We start from the raw sequence: 20,930 nt of genomic DNA, 5'->3' as shown, positions 1-20,930 counted from the left end.
CCTCAGACATGACATCTCCACTGCCTCCAGCCTTCTCCTCGCTGCAACATTCATCACCCATGCTTCACACCCATATAAGAGCGTTTGTAAAACTATACTCTCATACATTCCCCTCTTTGCCTCCAAGGACAAAGTTCTTTGTCTCCACAGACTCCTAAGTGCACCACTCACTCTTTTCCCCTCATCAATTCTATGATTCACCCCATCTTTCATAGACCCATCCGCTGACACGTCCACTCCCAAATATCTGAATACATTCACCTCCTCCATACTCTCTCCCTCCAATCTGATATTCAATCTTTCATCGCCTAATCTTTTTGTTATTCTCATAACCTTACTCTTTCCTGTATTCACCTTTAATTTTCTTTTGCACACCCTACCAAATTCATCCACCAATCTCTGCAACTTCTCTTCAGAATCTCCCAAGAGCACAGTGTCATCAGCAAAGAGCAGCTGTGACAACTCCCACTTTGTGTGATTCTTTATCTTTTAACTCCACGCCTCTTGCCAAGACCCTCGCATTTACTTCTCTTACAACCCCATCTATAAATATATTAAACAACCATGGTGACATCACACATCCTTGTCTAAGGCCTACTTTTACTGGGAAATAATTTCCCTCTTTCCTACATACTCTAACTTGAGCCTCACTATCCTCGTAAAAACTCTTCACTGCTTTCAGTAGCCTACCTCCTACACCATACACTTGCAACATCGCCACATTGCCCCCCTATCCACCCTGTCATACGCCTTTTCCAAATCCATAAATGCCACAAAGACCTCTTTAGCCTTATCTAAATACTGTTCACTTATATGTTTCACTGTAAACACCTGGTCCACACACCCCCTACCTTTCCTAAGGCCTCCTTGTTCATCTGCTATCCTATTCTCCGTCTTACTCTTAATTCTTTCAATAATAACTACCATACACTTTACCAGGTATACTCAGCAGACTTATCCCCCTATAATTTTTGCACTCTTTTATCCCCTTTGCCTTTATACAAAGGAACTATGCATGCTCTCTATACTATACTACTATATTTTTTATTTATTTTTTATTATCACACTGGCCGATTCCCACCAAGGCAGGGTGGCCAGAAAAAGAAAAAAACTTTCACCAGCATTCACTCCATCACTGTCTTGCCAGAAGGGTGCTTTACACTACAGTTTTTAAACTGCAACATTAGCACCCCTCCTTCAGAGTGCAGGCACTGTACTTCCCATCTCCAGGACTCAAGTCCAGCCTGCCGGTTTCCCTGAACCCCTTCATAAATGTTACTTTGCTCACACTCCAACAGCTACTATATATACTATACTATACAAAAAACAATGCTGAGCTAAATTTCATAACAAGGGGCTGCCTATAAAGTATGTCAATATCATATATTCTGGAATTATTTTAAATCATACTTTGCAGACATAAAATTTATCATTTCTGATATAATAATCTAAATGGCACAATAGAGTAGCTCTGAACAAAGTTTCTAATACTCTATGTATAAAATCAACCAAAACAAAATTAAGAGGTACTGTAAATGTCTTGTACCAAACAATAACTTTTCTCTACTGCTGTATAAAAAAGAAGTACTGATGTCAAGGATATAAAATTCTGCAGAGAGATCTCTATTACCTTGAAGTTGAATTCAATGTCCATATACTTCCCAAAACGAGAAGAATTGTCATTTCTGTTGGTTTTGGCATTGCCAAAGGCCTCTAAGAGTGGATTGCTCTGGAGAAGGCGGTCTCTCACACGGTCCATCTCCCGTCTGTGAAGTGATGTCGCTGCCAAGAACCGCAGCACTTGCTTACTTGCTTCTGTTTTTCCAGCACCTGATTCACCTGCAAAGAGCACATCAAAATGAAGCATATAATATTACCCATAACGAAACTCCTGTGGAGGAAGCTGTGATACCCATAAGGATCTTCTTTCTTTCAACACACCGGCCGTATCCCACCGAGGCGGGGTGGCCCAAAAGGAAAAACGTAAGTTTCTCCTTTTACATTTAGTAATATATACAGGAGAAGGGGTTACTAGCCCCTTGCTCCCGGCATTTTAGTCACCTCTTACAACACACATCGCTTACGGAGGAAGAATTGTGTTCCACTTCCCCATGGAGGCAAGAGGAAATAAACAAGAACAAGAACTAGAAAGAAATAGAAGAAAACCCAAAGGGGTGTGTGTATATATATGCTTGTACATGTATGTGTAGTGTGACCTAAGTAGAAGTAGCAAGACGTACCTGAAATCTTGCACATGTATGAGAGAGAAAAAAAAAGACCAGCAATCCTACCATCATGTAAAACAATTACAGGCTTCAGTTTTATACTCACTTGCCAGGACGGTATTACCTCCCTGGGCGGCTGCTGTCTACCAACCTACTACCTAGGACCCATAAGAATATCATGATAATTTTATATTAAATAGTGATAAACATGAGAGGAACTCCACATGGAGCCTATTAAACCCATTTTCCAAATGTATTTGTGCAATCAGTCGAAGCCTTCTTGTTAAATTGTTTTTCAGGTCACACTACCTCGGAAGGAAAGGGTCAGTGTTTAAAAAAGTTTACAACCTAGCTTACTTTTGGCAAAATTAGCTCAAACAGAATGTTCCATTTATTTATATCAATACCCAGAGTATTCTGAATATCCTAATCACATCCTCTGGTTTTTCTTATACGGTGGTTACATAACTTAAGTCTCTCTTCGTACTTCCTATCTCTGTTAGCTTAATCCTGTACAATATTGCATTAATAGTAGTAATGGCAGTTTTTGTGATATTTACTGTGTGCTTCAACCATGTAGGTCACTAAGCAGTAAGAAACTTCAAATGCCAAAATAAAAATGAAATTAGCAAAAAAGTACTAACATGAATAAAATTCCCAATATAATTATAGTATTATTCTTTTCAACAAACCAGCCATCTCCCAGTGAGGTAGGGTGACCCAAAAAAGAAGAAACTTTTACAATCTTGTCTTGCCAGAGAAGGGCTGATATGTACTAGAGTTCAAAACTGCAAATATTCCCACCTCTCCTTCAAAGTGCAGGCACTGTACTTCCCACCTCTAGGACTCAAGTTCGGCTAATTGGTTTCCCTCAATCCCTTCGTACATGTTACCTTGCTCACACTCCAACAGCACGTCAAGTCAAAACCACACTCACTCCAATCTAACACTTAACACACGCCTGGATGTCCAAGCCCGTCGCACACAAAACACGCTGGTGGGAGATTAGTCTGTAAAAAATTGCATTGTGGTCACAGTGGTGCCTATCCTAACCTTCCTATGGTGTATAAATGTACCTAGTTGGATGAATCTTATTGTAGCCAGCTGGCCAAGTGGCTAACGTGTCGGTCTGGAGCTTTACGATTACCGCGGGTTCAAGCCCCGCCCTTGCTATGGTTTGTTTGCAATCGTGTCATTACAATTTCACGAGTCACCTTTTACCCTCTCCCTCCAACCTTTCCTAGAACGCCCCCTAACCCCCGCCTTCTCTCCACTAGATTTATATGCCCTGTCACCCTATTTTGTTCAATCTTCTCTAATGTCTGAATTACTTCAACAATACCTTTTTAGTCCTCTGGATGTATCAATTACATTTACAAGGAACATAATAAAGAATATTATCAATAAGTTTGGTTTACATTTTTGCAATATTTAAGTTGTGTCTTTCAGAATCTAATAAAGTACAGTACAAAGAAAATGAAAAGAAACTACTAAAATACAATAAATATTAAGTTGCACAGTACAGGATCTACCAACTCATGCCTAAAAGTTTAAGCCAAGAAATAAAATGGAAACAATGAAGTAAAAAAATCAAGATTAAATAATTCAAGGCAAATCCTACTCCAAAAGATTATTAATTCACGTAAATAAAATTATTCTCACTTGGCACATGACAATTATATATATATCTATATATATATATCTATCTATCTATATAGCAAAGGAAGGGGTAGCAGTAATGTTAAATGATCAGTTATTGAAGGAGAAAAGAGAATATGAATGTGTAAATTCAAGAATTATGTGGATTAAAGTAAAGGTTGGATGCAAAAAGTGGGTCATAATAAGCGTGTATGCACCTGGAGAAGAGAGGACTGTAGAGGAGAGAGAGATTTTGGGAGATGTTAAGTGAATGTATAGGAACTTTGAACCAAGTGAGAGAGTAATTGTGGTAGGGGACCTGAATGCTAAAGTAGGAGAAACTTTTAGAGAGGGTGTGGTAGGTAAGTTTGGGGTGCCAGGTGTAAATGATAATGGGAGCCCTTTGATTGAACTTTGTATAGAAAGGGGTTTAGTTATAGGTAATACATATTTTAAGAAAAAGAGGATAAATAAGTATACAAGATATGATGTAGGGCGAAATGACAGTAGTTTGTTGGATTATGTATTGGTAGATAAAAGACTGTTGAGTAGACTTCAGGATGTACATGTTTATAGAGGGGCCACAGATATATCAGATCACTTTCTAGTTGTAGCTACACTGAGAGTAAAAGGTAGATGGGATACAAGGAGAATAGAAGCATCAGGGAAGAGAGAGGTGAAGGTTTATAAACTAAAAGAGGAGGCAGTTAGGGTAAGATATAAACAGCTATTGGAGGATAGATGGGCTAATGAGAGCATAGGCAATGGGGTCGAAGAGGTATGGGGTAGGTTTAAAAATGTAGTGTTAGAGTGTTCAGCAGAAGTTTGTGTTTACAGGAAAGTGGGTGCGGGAGGGAAGAGGAGCGATTGGTGGAATGATGATGTAAAGAGAGTAGTAAGGGAGAAAAAGTTAGCATATGAGAAGTTTTTACAAAGTAGAAGTGATGCAAGGAGGGAAGAGTATATGGAGAAAGAGAGAGAGGTTAAGAGAGTGGTGAAGCAATGTAAAAAGAGCAAATGAGAGAGTGGGTGAGATGTTATCAACAAATTTTGTTAGGTAAGACACATATGCAACAGTTAGGTATCTTTATTATGAAACGTTTCGCCTACACAGTAGGCTTCTTCAGTCAAGTACAGAAAAGTTGATAGAAGCAGAAGATACTTGAAGACGATGTAATCAGTCCATCACCCTTGAAGTTTTGAGGTGGTCAGTCCCTCAGTCTGGAGAAGAGCACTGTTCCATAGTATGAAACATATTGTTTCATACTATGGAACAATGCTCTTCTCCAGACTGAGGGACTGACCACCTCAAAACTTTAAGGGTGATGGACTGATTACATCGTCTTCAAGTATCTTCTGCTTCTATCAACTTTTCTGTACTTGACTGAAGAAGCCTACTGTGTAGGCGAAACGTTTCATAATAAAGATACCTAACTGTTGCATGTGTGTCTTACCTAACAACCTGTCGGTATTTTATACCATTTTAATGTTCAACAAATTTTGTTGAAAATAAGAAAAAGTTTTAGAGTGAGATTAACAAGTTAAGAAAGCCTAGAGAACAAATGGATTTGTCAGTTAAAAATAGGAGAGGAGAGTTATTAAATGGAGAGTTAGAGGTATTGGGAAGATGGAGGGAATATTTTGAGGAATTGTTAAATGTTGATGAAGATAGGGAAGCTGTGATTTCGTGTATAGGACAAGGAGGAATAACATCTTGTAGGAGTGAGGAAGAGCCAGTTGTGAGTGTGGGGGAAGTTCGTGAGGCAGTAGGTAAAATGAAAGGGGGGTAAGGCAGCCGGGATTGATGGGATAAAGATAGAAATGTTAAAAGCAGGTGGGGATATAGTTTTGGAGTGGTTGGTGCAATTATTTAATAAATGTATGGAAGACGGTAAGGTACCTAGGGATTGGCAGAGAGCATGCATAGTTCCTTTGTATAAAGGCAAAGGGGATAAAAGAGTGCAAAAATTATAGGGGGATAAGTCTGCCGAGTACACCTGGTAAAGTGTATGGTAGAGTTATTATTGAAAGAATTAAGAGTAAGACGGAAAATAGGATAGCAGATGAACAAGGATGCTTTAGGAAAGGTAGGGGGTGTGTGGACCAGGTGTTTACAGTGAAACATAAGTGAACAGTATTTAGATTAGGCTAAAGGTGTCTTTGTGGCATTTATGGATTTGGAAAAGGCGTATGACAGGGTGGATAGGGGGGCAATGTGGCAGATGTTGCAAGTGTATGGTGTAGGAGGTAGGTTACTGAAAGCAGTGAAGAGTTTTTACGAGGATAGTGAGGCTCAAGTTAGAGTATGTAGGAAAGAGGGAAATTATTTCCCAGTAAAAGTAGGCCTTAGACAAGGATGTATGATGTCACCGTGGTTGTTTAATATATTTATAAATGGGGTTGTAAGAGAAGTAAATGCGAGGGTCTTGGCAAGAGGTGTGGAGTTAAAAGATAGAGAATCACACACAAAGTGGGAGTTGTCACAGTTGCTCTTTGCTGATGACACTGTGCTCTTGGGAGATTCTGAAGAGAAGTTGCAGAGATTGGTGGATGAATTTGGTAGGGTGTGCAAAAGAAAATTAAAGGTGAATACAGGAAAGAATAAGGTTATGAGGATAACAAAAAGATTAGGTGATGAAAGATTGAATATCAGATTGGAAGGAGAGAGTATGGAGGAGGTGAATGTATTCAGATATTTGGGAGTAGACGTGTCAGCGGATGCGTCTATGAAAGATGAGGTGAATCATAGAATTGATGAGGGGAAAAGAGTGAGTGGTGCACTTAGGAGTCCGTGGAGACAAAGAACTTTGTCCTTGGAGGCAAAGAGGGGAATGTACGAGAGTATAGTTGCAGCGAGGAGAAGGCTGGAGGCAGTGGAGATGTCATGTCTGAGGGCAATGTGTGGTGTGAATATAATGCAGAGAATTCGTAGTTTGGAAGTTAGGAGGTGCGGGATTACCAAAACTGTTGTCCAGAGAGCTGAGGAAGGGTTGTTGAGGTGGTTCGGACATGTAGAGAGAATGGAGCGAAACAGAATGACTTCAAGAGTGTATCAGTCTGTAGTGGAAGGAAGGCGGGGTAGGGGTCGGCCTAGGAAAGGTTGGAGAGAGGGGGTAAAGGAGGTTTTGTGTGCGAGGGGCTTGGACTTCCAGCAGGCATGCGTGAGCGTGTTTGATAGGAGTGAATGGAGACAAATGGGTTTTTAATACTTGATGTGCTGTTGGAGTGTGAGCAAAGTAACATTTATGAAGGGGTTCAGGGAAACCGGCAGGCCGGACTTGAGCCCTGGAGATGGGAAGTACAGTGCCTGCACTCTGAAGGAGGAGTGTTAATGTTGCAGTTTAAAAACTGTAGTGTAAAGCACCCTTCTGGCAAGACAGTGATGGAGTGAATGATGGTGAAGGTTTTTCTTTTTCGGGCCACCCTGCCTTGGTGGGAATCGGCCAGTGTGATAATAAATAAAAATAAATATATATATATATATTTTATATATATATATATATATATATATATATATATACATATAAATTACCAAGCTCTCTTCCTACAAGAAAGATATGTTTATACTGAAGGGCTCTTAATCCAAGAAATTCCAACTGCCCTTACCTTCCTTGAATCATACCACCTGATTACCTTCCATGTCATGTATGGGCTGTAGGTTTAGCATCATTTCACATACACTTTTTAAATTACACCAAAGTGGTTGGGCCACTTACCTTTTATATCCTACCTCTCCCCCCCTCCCACCCTTTTCCAATATTTCCATCCTTACCCATCCTTCTTCCTTACCCATCTTACCAAAGCTCTGGTCATAAGAAGAAGAAGAATACGTTGTCATCCACCCTGTTATCGAACGGTAACAGATTCCATCAGCTAAGATCGGTTTCCTAAATTTGCCAACTCCGACTGACAGTTTATTACCTCATATGACAATGTATGTGATGGAATATAACAGCAAATCATGCTTTTATTCTCACTATTAAACTAAAAAAGGTAGCCTAGCTGTGGTTGCCCCTTAGAACGTAATTCATAAGAGTAGCTGAACATTGCGGGTGTAACCAAGCTAGTGACATCAGTTGCCATGATAAGTCAAGGATGTCTGGCACCACATGGGGTAAATAGTGAGTAGAGGGGTTTAAATAATCTCGGCAGGAGGGGCATCGGCATCCCAAGATTTATCTTCCATCCACTTCTCCCTCTTTCCCTATCAAACCAAAGGGATCCATTCTATAAGATTTATTACTAAAGGAAAAAGCTTTTGTTCCCACCATGTTAACTTATAATATGGTAGCCGCACACCGCGAGTACTCAGATCATGGAACTCTTATATAATAAGGTATCAGCACAATGCGAGTGATCCCGCCATGCAGCTTTTACATAATATGGTAGCGGCACATTTTGAGTGTATTAAATGGCGTTAAAGAGAACTGTGGTGACGGAGGAAGTAACCGTATTGAAGGGAGGGAGGGAACGGTGGGAGTACCTCGAAATAACTAACCAGAAGGGGATGCACCAGGAGGGGAGCAGCAGCCTCTCACACACACACACACACACACACACACACACACACACACACACACACACACACACACACATTCATCCCCTCTCAACCACTTGTCCATGAAAAATGAAAGCTTACCTCATCCACGATAACCTTAATGCTGAAAGATTTAAAAAATAATTAGCGAGGAAAAACTGTCTTGATTATGTCAAGTTCGCAAACAAGGTTCTGTGCAATTCATTCGACAGGGGCACGTTTTTTAAATTATAAAACAAAATTAAAATTTAATTCCATGGACTTGTTATTCAGTTGGTGAGAATTACGAGAACAGGTGGCAGAGCATGTAAAAAAAAAAATGAACCGTACGAGTGTAATACCTGAATTAAGAGGATAGCTGTAAAGGGCCCCAAGTTTTCCATTATCCTCCTTTCAAATGTAAAGTAAATTTCCAACAGACTCCTATCCTTTACAAGAGCTTTAAAGAGCTCCTGCCAACCCTTATATATTACCCAGACTATTATGAGCTCCCATACCAAGCTATGGACCATAATAAAAAGAGCACAGGCGGCATCCAGGGAGTGGACCGTATTATGGTATGCTCCCAAACTTTTTTTTTTTTTTTTTTTTTTTTTTTAACAAAGGCTTCCATTACAATATTACATTCATGGGAAGAAGTAAACTGCTCGCTTATGAAACTGACTAATGGTCCAAGTTGACCCGAAACGTCGTCACAAGTTTGTCTCGTACGAGCGGGTTATTTGTGTATTGTTCCAGTCACGATATTGTGCCTTTTTATTCTCTATTTAATACATGATGGAACTCATCCCATCAGAGCCATGTAGTTATTATAATATTCACGGTTAAGTGCTAAACCTGTATGGGTCATACGACGCCCGGGGAAAGGGAAGTAATCAGGTTTAATCCAATGTAGGAGAGAACAACTCCAACTCTTTTGATAAAGAGCCCTTTATCATAAAGGCGCCCCACCCCCCACTTTCGAGGGGACCAGGAACAATCATTAAGATTATAATTAAAACTTCAATTCAAACAACTGTCACACCCAACTTTAACCTTACCCTCAAAATATAATACTAGAATTTACTCTAGTAAATATAAGTGACACTCAACCATGTGGGTTATGAAGATTGTTAATTATGTTATTTAACCCGCGCGCGCGTGTAGTCAAACCTTGAGAACAACTAAGGTATGCAAGGATCACTACAATGAATTTTAAATTGAATGTTTCAGCAATAAATTTAGTGTGATCAATTTTACATCATAAGCAACTGACAATGTTATTACATTCGTCAGGAAAAAAAATGAATACCTGACGGGTTCAGTGGTGTGTCTGGCTTTATGGCAAGGGCGAGGCAAAACACTGACAACTAGATATTTAGGTCGCTTTACGATCCGAGAAACTTATCCCCGTATTGCATTACCTCAGACCCATGTACTTCAATGAACGCGAAAGTAATAGCGCAGAGTGCGGCATAAGTTTGTAATGCAGCTAAATATTAGCGCTGAAAGTGAAAGGGAGGAGGCATTCACAAGTTATCACAGGGAAACTAATATCAGTTTATTTAATAAAAATTCACAAAATTCAAACTTTTCACCATACCACCTTTAAACCGAGAGGGAGTTATCTCGCATACATCAACATTCCATAATGCACTGTTACATAATCATCCTTATATGGTATGAGAAAACTGTAGCTACGAGATGAACGGCTCTGGCATCAGGCCCTGCAGCCGTAAGAGTTCAATTAACTCAGGAAATTTAAAAATCACTATAAAAATTATTTTTCAATTTTATTTTTGCAGTTTTACTAGTTTTAAAATTTTCTACAATCTTACTAAAAAAAAAAAACTAATATTTCGTATTTTTAAAGATAGTCCAATACGTTTTCCAAGTTTAAAAAAATATCTATTGCATTGACAAATTTGTCCACGCAAACTAAACTAAATAGATACTATCCTGGCAGCAAGATGCACCAACCATTAAATACTGAATCTATACAGTATTTAATAGTGATAGTGACATCATTATGAATGTTAATTTTTGGATCAAGAAGGCTGCTATTGATGTAGTGTGTTTTACATTAACCAGATTTAGAAGGAAATTGTTAACTTTTTTGAAGCACGTGGTACAAGGGAAACTTCTTAAATTTCAGAGTCCTTTATTTGCATAACGCTCTCGTATAGATTCTTTCACGTGATATATCAGAAATACTCATTTCGTGCATTATGTCTACTGTTGCAGTTCTCCAGGAGTCGGAACGCTTGACTGAAATTCCAAGTGTCCTGTGTATATGTATATAATACACAGGTGGTGTGTATTTGTTGTATGGTGAATAAATTAAGACTTTCTGAACAGTAGGGGGGGGGGAAGGGAAGTATGTTGTCTGGAATCTGGTAACAATGGGTTTAAAATGATTTGCTGTATTGAATCCCCAAGCACAGATACCATGAGAGAACTCGAGATATACTAGATGGCAGTACAGGGCGAATAGTATTGTTGAACTTCACGTATTTTGGACAAAATGCTCAGTTTCGTTATTTTTCTTTAGTACTTGTTGAAAGGGATTGTTGAATCTCAGGTTGAAGTCAAAGTGTATCCCTAAGCACTTCCTCTCGTCTCGTCTTTGAGAGAATTAGTTACATGTTAAAATAAGTACTTTTAGCTTTATTCCCGAACGATATGAAGATCTTGTCAACATCGAATGCAATTTTGTTGGCTGCCATCCAGGCAGAAATCTTCTTGAACTCCAGAGGCAACAGACATAAACAAGCACACGAGGGTAAAATAAAGTTAAGTGCTAATACTCCTGAAAGCTACTTCACGAGAGGGAACCTTGCATCACCACCTTCCATGATAGAGTTCCTAATTCATGCTGTAATTTATGAGAAAATTGGATCTACTCTAACCTAACAGCGTGCATATTCCACATTATAAAGAAAGATGTGCTGCTGTAGGCTGACATTATCCATTATAATTATTTGAACATACCAGGGTCCATGTTAATAGTATATTTCAGCTAGAGTTTAACAAGACTGAAAAAAACTTCCTTTCAGCAAAGGATTAAAAATAATTCTTCCATAAGCTGTTAATTCATATGGCCGGACACAGGACTGGACGAGGCGAGCGAACACAGCAGTCGTGTCAAACTACCTCTTCTGGAACTAAGCTTGGACCGGCGTGTCTCAGTGTCCCTTCCGTGGAATGAGTTAGGCTGTGTGGGCGTGAGTATTTGAGAGGGGGGGGGGAATAGGCAACAGCAATGGCCCACATATAGCCAATAAATCATTTAAATTACTGGGAAAGTTTTAAATATGTACTCTATGAAGCGGAAGAGATGCACATGATAATGTGTGCAATAAGATCACAGTAAACAAGTGATACCACAATATGCAGAACAACCACTGAAAAAATAGCGAAATTCCAAGCGCTCTCACGGCTTCTCACACTATCGAGGAAGTATGATAATGTAAGAAGTCACGAAAGCGCTTGGAATTTCGCTATATTTTCACAGTGGTTGTTGTGCATGATAATATATACGTGGAAAGTACACGAGGGCCTGGTCCTAAATCTGCACACTGCAATAACATGCTGCTGTGAGATGAAGTACAAAATAAACCCAGTGAAGGGCAGGGGTGCCATGGGCACAATAAGAGAACATTGTCTCACCACATGTGGTCCAAGATTGCTCAACATCTTGCCAAAACTTATCGAACACCGTTGGGACTAGTGTAGAAGTATTCAAGAGAAAACCAAGTGCCATATCAACCAGGAGTTGATGGCTATGTGGGCCAGTGGGCCGCCAGCAGCTATAGCCTGGCTGACCAGACAAGCACTAAATAGTAAACAAGACTGGCCCAGGGCCGGGCTTCGGGAATGGAAAACCTCTCGAAATTCATCAAAAGTATATCAAAAGTGAAGGCAGTGCAGTAGCTGTAATTAACCCAGACTAGTGCCGTGTTACTACGCAGATCAACCTCCCTGGCATAATAATGCTGTGTTACTACGCAGATCAAGCTCCCTGGCATAATAATGCCGTGTTACTACGCAGATCAAGCTCCCTGGCATAATAATGCCGTGTTACTACGCAGATCAAGCTCCCTGGCATCATAATGCCGTGTTACTACGCAGATCAAGCTCCCTGGCATCATAATGCCGTGTTACTACGCAGATCAAGCTCCCTGGCATAATAATGCCGTGTTACTACGCAGATCAAGCTCTCTGGCATCATAATGCCGTGTGTCACTAGCACCACCAACCACTCCACCATCACAATGACTAACTCACCATTGTGTGGCAGAGAATAGCGAGCGTGGGAATTAGGGAAATATCAAGGATTTTCTTATCCTCGTATGATGAGAAAACAGCGATTGTGAGATGCAGAGACGTATCAGGAGATTTAGTTTGGAAAAAAAATGCCTTACGTTTAAAAGATCAAAATTCAAGGTAAAGAAAACTGTAGTTCAAAGTTGATACCAGAAGATATATTATTTATGAATAAATTTTCTCAAGTCCGAAGCGTGATCAACATGATCTTCACTGGTGATTATTATTACTGTTAGTTACCAGCCAAGAATATAATTTAGTCAATCCATCACGAGTTCTTGCTCTCCTCGACCAACATAGCCGGTCACCACGTTATCACAACACGCTCAACGTTGGCAAGGTAAAAACACTGATTTTGAAGTCTTTGCTTAAGGCTATTTTCATTTAATAAAACAACGATAATAATAATAATAGTGCAATTTAAATAAAGTATTTGCAATAGCCATGAGTAATATTTTACTGCCCCCTCTTACATTAACTAATTTACCCTCTCATCTAAGTAACATTAAATATAAGCCTGCTTTAGAAAGCTTGTATAGCGAATCTCTCAAGAATGTCTATGCTACGTGGCGTTTTTGTTTACCCATTTTGTAAATGTTATGGAACCACGCTAAAAGTGTTGATGGTTTATTTGTGGTTAAGAGTTAAGGGCGGGAAGATGTAGCAGCACCAGACCTCGGTTGGTGCTACTTGCACGCACCCAAGTGGTCTAACTATCTGGAGTTTATCTGGACTGGCCCAGGGCCGGGCTTCGGGAATGGAAAACCTCTCGAAATAAATAAGTATATATATAAGTTAGGTTTCCAGGTTAGCTTTTATGCAAAATAAAAAAAATTACTTAAAAATTTGTGTCAAACTTACCGGGCGAGAGGAATGGATATCTTCAGGTTAACCAAACGTCACTTTTTCAACTGACTTAAGACAGGAGAGGTCTGACTGCCTAGGTAAGTTTCACTGCTCCAACTAGTAATACCGCTCCATCATGTTTAAATTATCTCGTATGAATAACAAAAGTAGCATGATCACTCCTACAAGTGTTGGTGTGGCCTTAAGCTGGAGGCTCGCGGTGACCTGGCAATTATGTGACCCTTGACAGGCCTCACAAGCAACAAGGTATGCCAGATACTAGTTTGCCTCCACAAGTATACAAATCTGCTCCTGTTGACCTTTCCGTCTCCACCAGCATATCAAAATATGCTTATACATCAGTTCATACCTAATAAAATTATACAAATATTCGTAAGTTTTCTTAGAAAACAAAATATACATCTCCAGGGTCTAAATAAGTGCAACTGTGAAATGGTCTTGTTATATCAGATCTAGAACATCCGACACTGAATTACCAGAACATCCGATACAATTACTGGGAATTACATTCTTACCAACTCGTATTAATAATCATAATATACAGATATTTTACAAGACAGATTTTTTGGTCCACTTATAATGGTTATAGTGATTAATTAAACTTGATTCAAGAGAGTAAAACTGATGCAACAGAAACTATATTATAGTTATTATGTCCAGTTGGTAGCTAGGTTAACTGGGCTTCAATTTCAGATTTTATTCTACGCAGGGAAATAAACAACCATCGCCAAAGAGAATGTTCTGAGCCTAGCATCTCAGATAGCCAGTCTAGCTAATCAATTATAACTGACGTTAACTGCATGTGGACGACATGCTAAGAGCAAACTCGATTAAACAGTAAGACAGACGAAGTAATGAGGATAATTTGCACTGCTCTGGTTGATAAGCTGCAGATATACAGGGCACCGGGTACAGGCTAGCCTCTCCACCCACACTGATGCATTCCCTTGTGAGACCACTTGCATCGCGTGCATTAAGTTACCATCATAAGGAAGCCATTATACACTCCCAGATCTTATTAGTTTCCCAATGTCTCGTGGCTCTGTTTAAACAACCTTAATATTTCAAACGTCAGGATCGTGGCATAATTATGATTCGGTGTGAACAATTAACAAAGGTACAGAAAGGACCGAAACTCTGTCTCATCTGGAGGTTACCTGGAGGTTATTCCGGGGATCAACGCCCCCGCGGCCCGGTTCATGTCTTTATGTTTAATCCTTTATACCTTAAAACTGCATATAAACTCGTTGGGAAATATTGTAGATTCATCGCACAATGAACGTGTACCAATTTCCTAATACAAATATAAATATACCAGAAGGGGGGGGGCTTATCTCAAGCGTTACTCAGAACAATTTACCCAGCTCTCATAGATAACCACTACATGATATTTCAATACTGTAAATAATTTTTTTATATATTTTATTTAAAGCAATGCAAATACAAGGTGATACAAAACACAGAACAGATTAATACACAAGAATCCAACTGTAAATAATTGACTTCCCTCGTGTTCTGAAAACAATTAATGTGGAGGAGAAACGCACGCTAGGTCAAGAACATGGGCATGAACATGCTTACATGCAGGGGTGGCAGCAAACGCTATTACACAGCTTCATATGTGTATACAGTAAGGCTCTAGAGGCCAGGAATGAGTTGGGCCAGTCGACAGAGTTAAAAGGCGGGATCAGGAGCTATAAACTGACCCCTGCAAGCACAATTAAGAGAGCACAAACATGAACACAATCGAACATGCACAAAGTGGTTGCTTGAATTTAACTCTAGATAACGCAAAGTTATGAAGATTGGGAAAGGACCAGAGGGACCAGACTCGGGAAACAGCTACTTGGAGTGCTCCGAAGATCAACGCCCCCGTGGCCCCCAGGCCTGGACTCTCAGTGGAGGGCCTATCAACCGGGCACATATAAGCGAGTACATATGCACAACCTCCTTGGCTAGTTGCATGTAGCTGGTTGCGTTTGCAGAAGTAAATTCACAGCTCCTGGCCCCGCCTTGTAAGACATCAGCCATGCCACTGTTTTGGCGGTAACTTGAGGAAATACTTTTACCCATAAGATATCCAATGCGATAATGCTCAAGACAGTATTCACTCTGGCGGCACCCATGCTCAAGGTAGCAATTAGAATACCAAACCAAGGTAATTCTTAAGGCTGTAATCATCAAACATTTAATCAAATATTAATGTCTATTAAGTAAATATTAGCACACTCAGACTGATGAGGTCAGGTCAGCACTGCAACCCCTAATTAGTTTAGGTTAACAATCAATGTCATGTCAATTAGAAACATTAAGATAATTAGCACAAAGGTCAGGTGACCCCCACGTACTTTCTTCATGGTCGCCAGAGAAACGGGTAGTGGTCGCTTGAGATACCAGTTATCTCCCCTCGTACTTAACCGATATCAGGAGCGGTAGCACAACTACTACTACAAGTCTCCCACTGTCTGTATAAAGCCACTAGTTGACTTAACGTCTCCACAATATAGATACTCAAGTGTTGCAAGTCTCTCTCATTTACTTCATGAATAAAGTCGACCAAATAACCCTTGTTGTATTATCGAGGAAGTGTAAAAAGTACCGAGAACCCATCCGGAAACTTCACTGGTGCAAAGTAACCCGCCAAGCACTTACGCTAAGAGTGTGCATTTACTAGTACCCAACAATATGTCCAGATGAGAGTACATATTCAGCGATACATTCCAGTGTGGCGACACTGTTGTATGTCCTTGTAATATGGAAGACCAAAACCTAAGTTTGACCATGATGCCATTGAGTGAGTTAAAGTATCATCTACTCTTTCTCTAGTTTACACACTACCCATCACTTTCTCCTCTGTTTATACTGCCAGACATTACATTCGTGCTTTGCACATAAAAAAAATTGTGCATTCACGCTATGCGAACTTTCTCCTCGTAAATACTGGCTGGGGTGGAAATGAACAATGGTTCACGCTACACCTACACATTAAAAAATCCTCATTAGTAACTAGTCTTTCTCTCACTAACAGTCGAATTAAACCAGCCGTGTGTCGCCCTCAAATTCACCTATCACAGAGAAAAGCGCTGTGCTGACCTGTTTCGATTAGCTCAGACTTCCTCGTTTTTGATCAGCCTGGTTACTGCTGTTGCTAGCGGCCGCAGACCTACATAGTTATCACAAGACTCACGAAATCGCAATGACACGATCGCAAACAAACCATACCGCGGGTTCAACCCCCCCCCCCCCCCCGTGGTATGGTTTAGTTATCACAATGTAGCTAATGCCGAGTTTAAGAACCTTAACCATCCAGCGTTTCTCCTAAAACTGATCACAGAAATATGTCTTCTGACGCTGGAATTCCCAATATAACCTTCTGGCTTCAAGACCCACCCGTGAAAAATAAATGTCATAAAATATGCATTAATTATTCCCCGCCAGAGAACAAATGACCTTAAGTCCCTTAAGATTTGCATTCAATATCAGAAATAAGAGGAAGCACTGACTGAAAATGTTACATCCTTCACATTCAGCGTAAGTTTTTGTTTCAACCTTAGTAATTACACGATCTTCCAGTGAGTGAAGGTCGCCCTGTAGAGGCGGTTCTCAGGCACATTACTATGTAGATCTTTACTTGGCAATCTCCAGTTCTCACTTCCCACTGCCAGTGACATGCATGTGACCATTTTGAAGGACTTGTACCTTCCCAGCCAAGTCTGAGACCAAGCTTCCATGTCAACTGCCTGATCAACCAGGCTGTGGCTGCTAATGGCAGAGCCTAGTTGCTGCCGCTCAGCAAATATATTTACCAATATTCAGACTACACTCACTCCATCTTAAGTTACTGAAAAAATAGGGCACACTATTACAACTGACATGTAATATGAAATGTTTTGCTTAGGTTGATGGTGGGCAACTAATTGCTGTCCAGAGCCTACACAGCCTGGTTGATCAAGCATATCCGAGGCAACAACCCAGCTAAATTGTTGGCGAGTGTCATTTCACCTTCACATTTCTTGTCCAAGAATAACTGTTGCTCTTTATACACAGCCACTGGTGCGTATAAAGAAGGAACACGTATGCAGGGTCAAGCCTGTGCACTTTCCTACCTAGTGTTTTCCAATCATGCCCCTCCCCATAGTTTTCCTTGCAGGTTCCCCCCAATAGTTTTTCTCAGTACATTTTCCTTCTTGCAGTGTTCCAAGTACAGTTCCCCAGTTAGGTTTTCCCTGTAGTAGGCCACCTGTAAACCGTAGGGTTTACAGGTGGCCTACAGTTAGGTAGACAAACCTTCCATCCCACATAGAAAGGTTTTATATAACTGATGGAACATGGTGGGAAAACAATGGAACCAGTATAGAATAGGGCAGCCGCGCACTGCTGCTCTATTAAAATATTAAAGGAAAATTATTAGTCTCAAAATAGCTTTAAATTAAATTTGTATGACGTGCGTGGGAATCACAGGCTCAAGTCAAGGGAGGACTGTGCGTGCGCAGCGTCAAAAAGACGGGATCCGGGTTGAGAACTGTGTAGCTTCATGAGCTGCCCTGGCACCGTTCACTGACCTGAGATGGTGCATTCACTGGAAATGAAGCTACACTAACCTCAGCGCATCTTCTGAGATAATGCACTAACCTGAGATGAGGATGCAGTGGTCTGTGGTCTCTGCCACCATAGACCTATAGGCGTTCTCGGTGATGGCGAATCTGTAAAGAGGGAAGAGGAAGTCAGTATTATGGTCCCTCACACCACTCACCGTAACTGTGCAAGACCTTAAGTTTTCAGGACTCTTAGCCTTTTTGAGCCAGGCCAGAGATCAAGTTATCTCCCAGGTTACCACCTGCCTGGCTACCTCCCAGGTTACCTCTCTCGTATACCTCCCACAGGGATGGTAGGAGTGCATCATCATGGGGAGGCGCTAAATCCGTCTGGGGAATCTAAGGCAATCACGTTTGATTCGAGGAGATGACTCCAGTTCCTAGATTCAAGAGTCCTTCATCGAGGCGATGACGGTGCAGAATGCTGGTGACACTCGCAAACTACAACCCAAAAATAAACCATTCACAAGCTAGAACCCAAAACTAACAACCGTAGGCTACAATTTCAAAATTAAAAGTCATTCAGACAAAAAAGTGCAAAAACACCCCATGTCAGTTTAAAATCAATCAACCGGGACATGCTAAGAATGAAGCCTAAAAGTTCACCGAGGCTCGACAGGTACCTCGGGGGGAATTACAACAAGAATGTGAGGGGACTGAGGGGGAAAGTAATAATGTTGGAGAGAGGAGCAGACGAAGTTGTTAGTAATATTGTCGTAGACCAACCCCTTCCTTCTCCCCCCTCTGTGTGTGTGTTTTTTGTGTGTTTTTGTGTGTGTTTTGTGTTTTTTTGTGTGTGTGTTTTGTGTGTGTGTTTTGTGTGTGTTTTGTGTGTGTGTGTGTGTGTGTGTGCGCGCGCACACACACACACACACACACACACACACACACACACACACACACACACACACACACACACACACACGCGCGCACACGCGCACACGCGCACACGCGCACACGCGCACACGCGCACACGCGCACACGCGCACACGCGCACACGCGCACACGCGCACACGCGCACACGCGCACACGCGCACACGCGCACACGCGCACACGCGCACACGCGCACACGCGCACACGCGCACACGCGCACACGCGCACACGCGCACACGCGCACACGCGCACACGCGCACACGCGCACACGCGCACACGCGCACACGCGCACACGCGCACACGCGCACACGCGCACACGCGCACACGCGCACACGCGCACACGCGCACACGCGCACACGCGCACACACACACACACACACACACCACCGCCTCTTTTTTTTTTTATACACAGGGTTTGAGAAGGTTAAGGATCCCTAGCTTTATTGACAAGCTATTTACAGGTTAAGGATTCCTAACTTTATTGGCAAGCTAAAAGCTGTTACCTACATCAGCTCGTTTGAAAGCATTTTTATTGTTATGAGACGTACAAGTAGGGAACAGGATGAAGTTAGAGCCATCTGTGGGCCAGCATTTTCATTTGATCAACTGACTATCTGGTCGACATAATGCGTTCCTCATTGTGTGTGTCTCTCTCTGTCCCCCCTCCCTCCCTCTCTCTCTGTCCCCCCTCCCTCCCTCCCTCTCTCTCTCTCTCTCTGTCTGTCCCCCCTCCCTCCCTCCCTCTCTCTCTCTCTCTGTCCCCCCTCCCTCCCTCCCTCTCTCTCTCTCTCTCTGTCCCCCCTCCCTCCCTCTCTGTCCCCCCCTCCCTCCCTCTCTCTGTCCCCCCTCCCTCCCTCTCTCTCTGTCCCGACTCTCTCGCTCTCTCTCTGTCCGCCCTCCCTCCCTCTCTCTCCGTCCGCCCTCCCTCCCTCTGTCCCTCCCTCCCTCTGTCCCTCCCTCCCTCTGTCCCTCCCTCCCTCTGTCCCTCCCTCTCTCTGTCCCTCCCTCTCTCTGTCCCTCTCTCTCTCTCTCTCTCTCCCTCTCTCTCCCCCGCTCTCTCTGTGTGCCCCCCTCTCTCTGTGCCCCCTCTCTGTGCCCCCCTCTCTCTCTGTGCCTCTCTCTCTGTGCCCCCCTCTCTCTCTGTGCCCCTCTCTCTCTCTGTGCCCCCCTCTCACTCTGTGCCCCTCTCTGTGTGCCCCTCTCTCTCTCTCTCTCTCTCTCTCTCTGTGTGCCCCTCTCTCTCTCTCTCTCTCTGTGTGCCCCTCTCCCTCTCTCTCTCTCTCTCTGTGCCCCCTCTCTCTCTGTGCCCCCTCTCTCTGTGTCCCTCTCTCTCTCTGTGCCCCTCTCTCTCTCTGTGCCTCTCTCTCTCTCTCTCTCTCTCTCTCTCTCTCTGTGCCCCTCTCTCTCTGTGCCCCTCTCTCTCTGTGCCCCTCTCTCTCTGTGCCCCTCTCTCTCTGTGCCCCTCTCTCTCTGTGCCTCTCTCTCTCTGTGCCCCCCTCTCTCTCTCTCTGTGCCCCCCTCTCTCTCTGTGCCCCCCTCTCTCTCTCTGTGCCCCTCTCTCTCTCTGTGCCCCTCTCTCTCTCTGTGCCCCTCTCTCTCTCTCTCTGTGCCCCTCTCTCTCTCTGTGCCCCTCTCTCTCTCTCTGTGCCCCTCTCTCTCTCTCTGTGCCCCTCTCTCTCTCTCTCTGTGCCCCTCTCTCTCTCTGTGCCCCTCTCTCTCTGTGCCCCTCTCTCTCTCTCTGTGCCCCTCTCTCTCTCTGTGCCCCTCTCTCTCTCTGTGCCCCTCTCTCTCTCTCTCTCTGTGCCCCTCTCTCTCTCTCTCTCTGTGCCCCTCTCTCTCTCTCTGTGCCCCTCTCTCTCTCTGTGCCCCTCTCTCTCTCTGTGCCTCTCT

At 42.4% G+C, this 20,930-nt stretch overlaps 1 protein-coding gene across 4 annotated transcripts in view; it reads right to left on the bottom strand.

Moving 5' to 3' along the window:
* Myo61F (Myosin 61F) overlaps positions 1-20,930 on the bottom strand; it is a 204,933-nt gene that overhangs the window by 63,151 nt on the left and 120,852 nt on the right. For all 4 annotated transcript variants that reach the window (XM_070102210.1, XM_070102211.1, XM_070102209.1 and 1 more), the window contains 2 exons: positions 18,205-18,275; positions 1,631-1,839 (listed from right to left, as the gene is read on the bottom strand). In XM_070102210.1, coding sequence (XP_069958311.1) covers positions 1,631-1,839; positions 18,205-18,275 — 280 coding nt within the window. The remainder of the gene's footprint in view (positions 1-1,630; positions 1,840-18,204; positions 18,276-20,930) is intronic.

The sequence above is a fragment of the Cherax quadricarinatus genome, chromosome 80 (assembly GCF_038502225.1).
Source record: "Cherax quadricarinatus isolate ZL_2023a chromosome 80, ASM3850222v1, whole genome shotgun sequence".
NCBI lineage: Eukaryota > Metazoa > Arthropoda > Malacostraca > Decapoda > Parastacidae > Cherax > Cherax quadricarinatus.
Note: the sequence above shows the minus strand (reverse complement) of the source record. Positions and strands in the feature narration are given on the sequence as shown.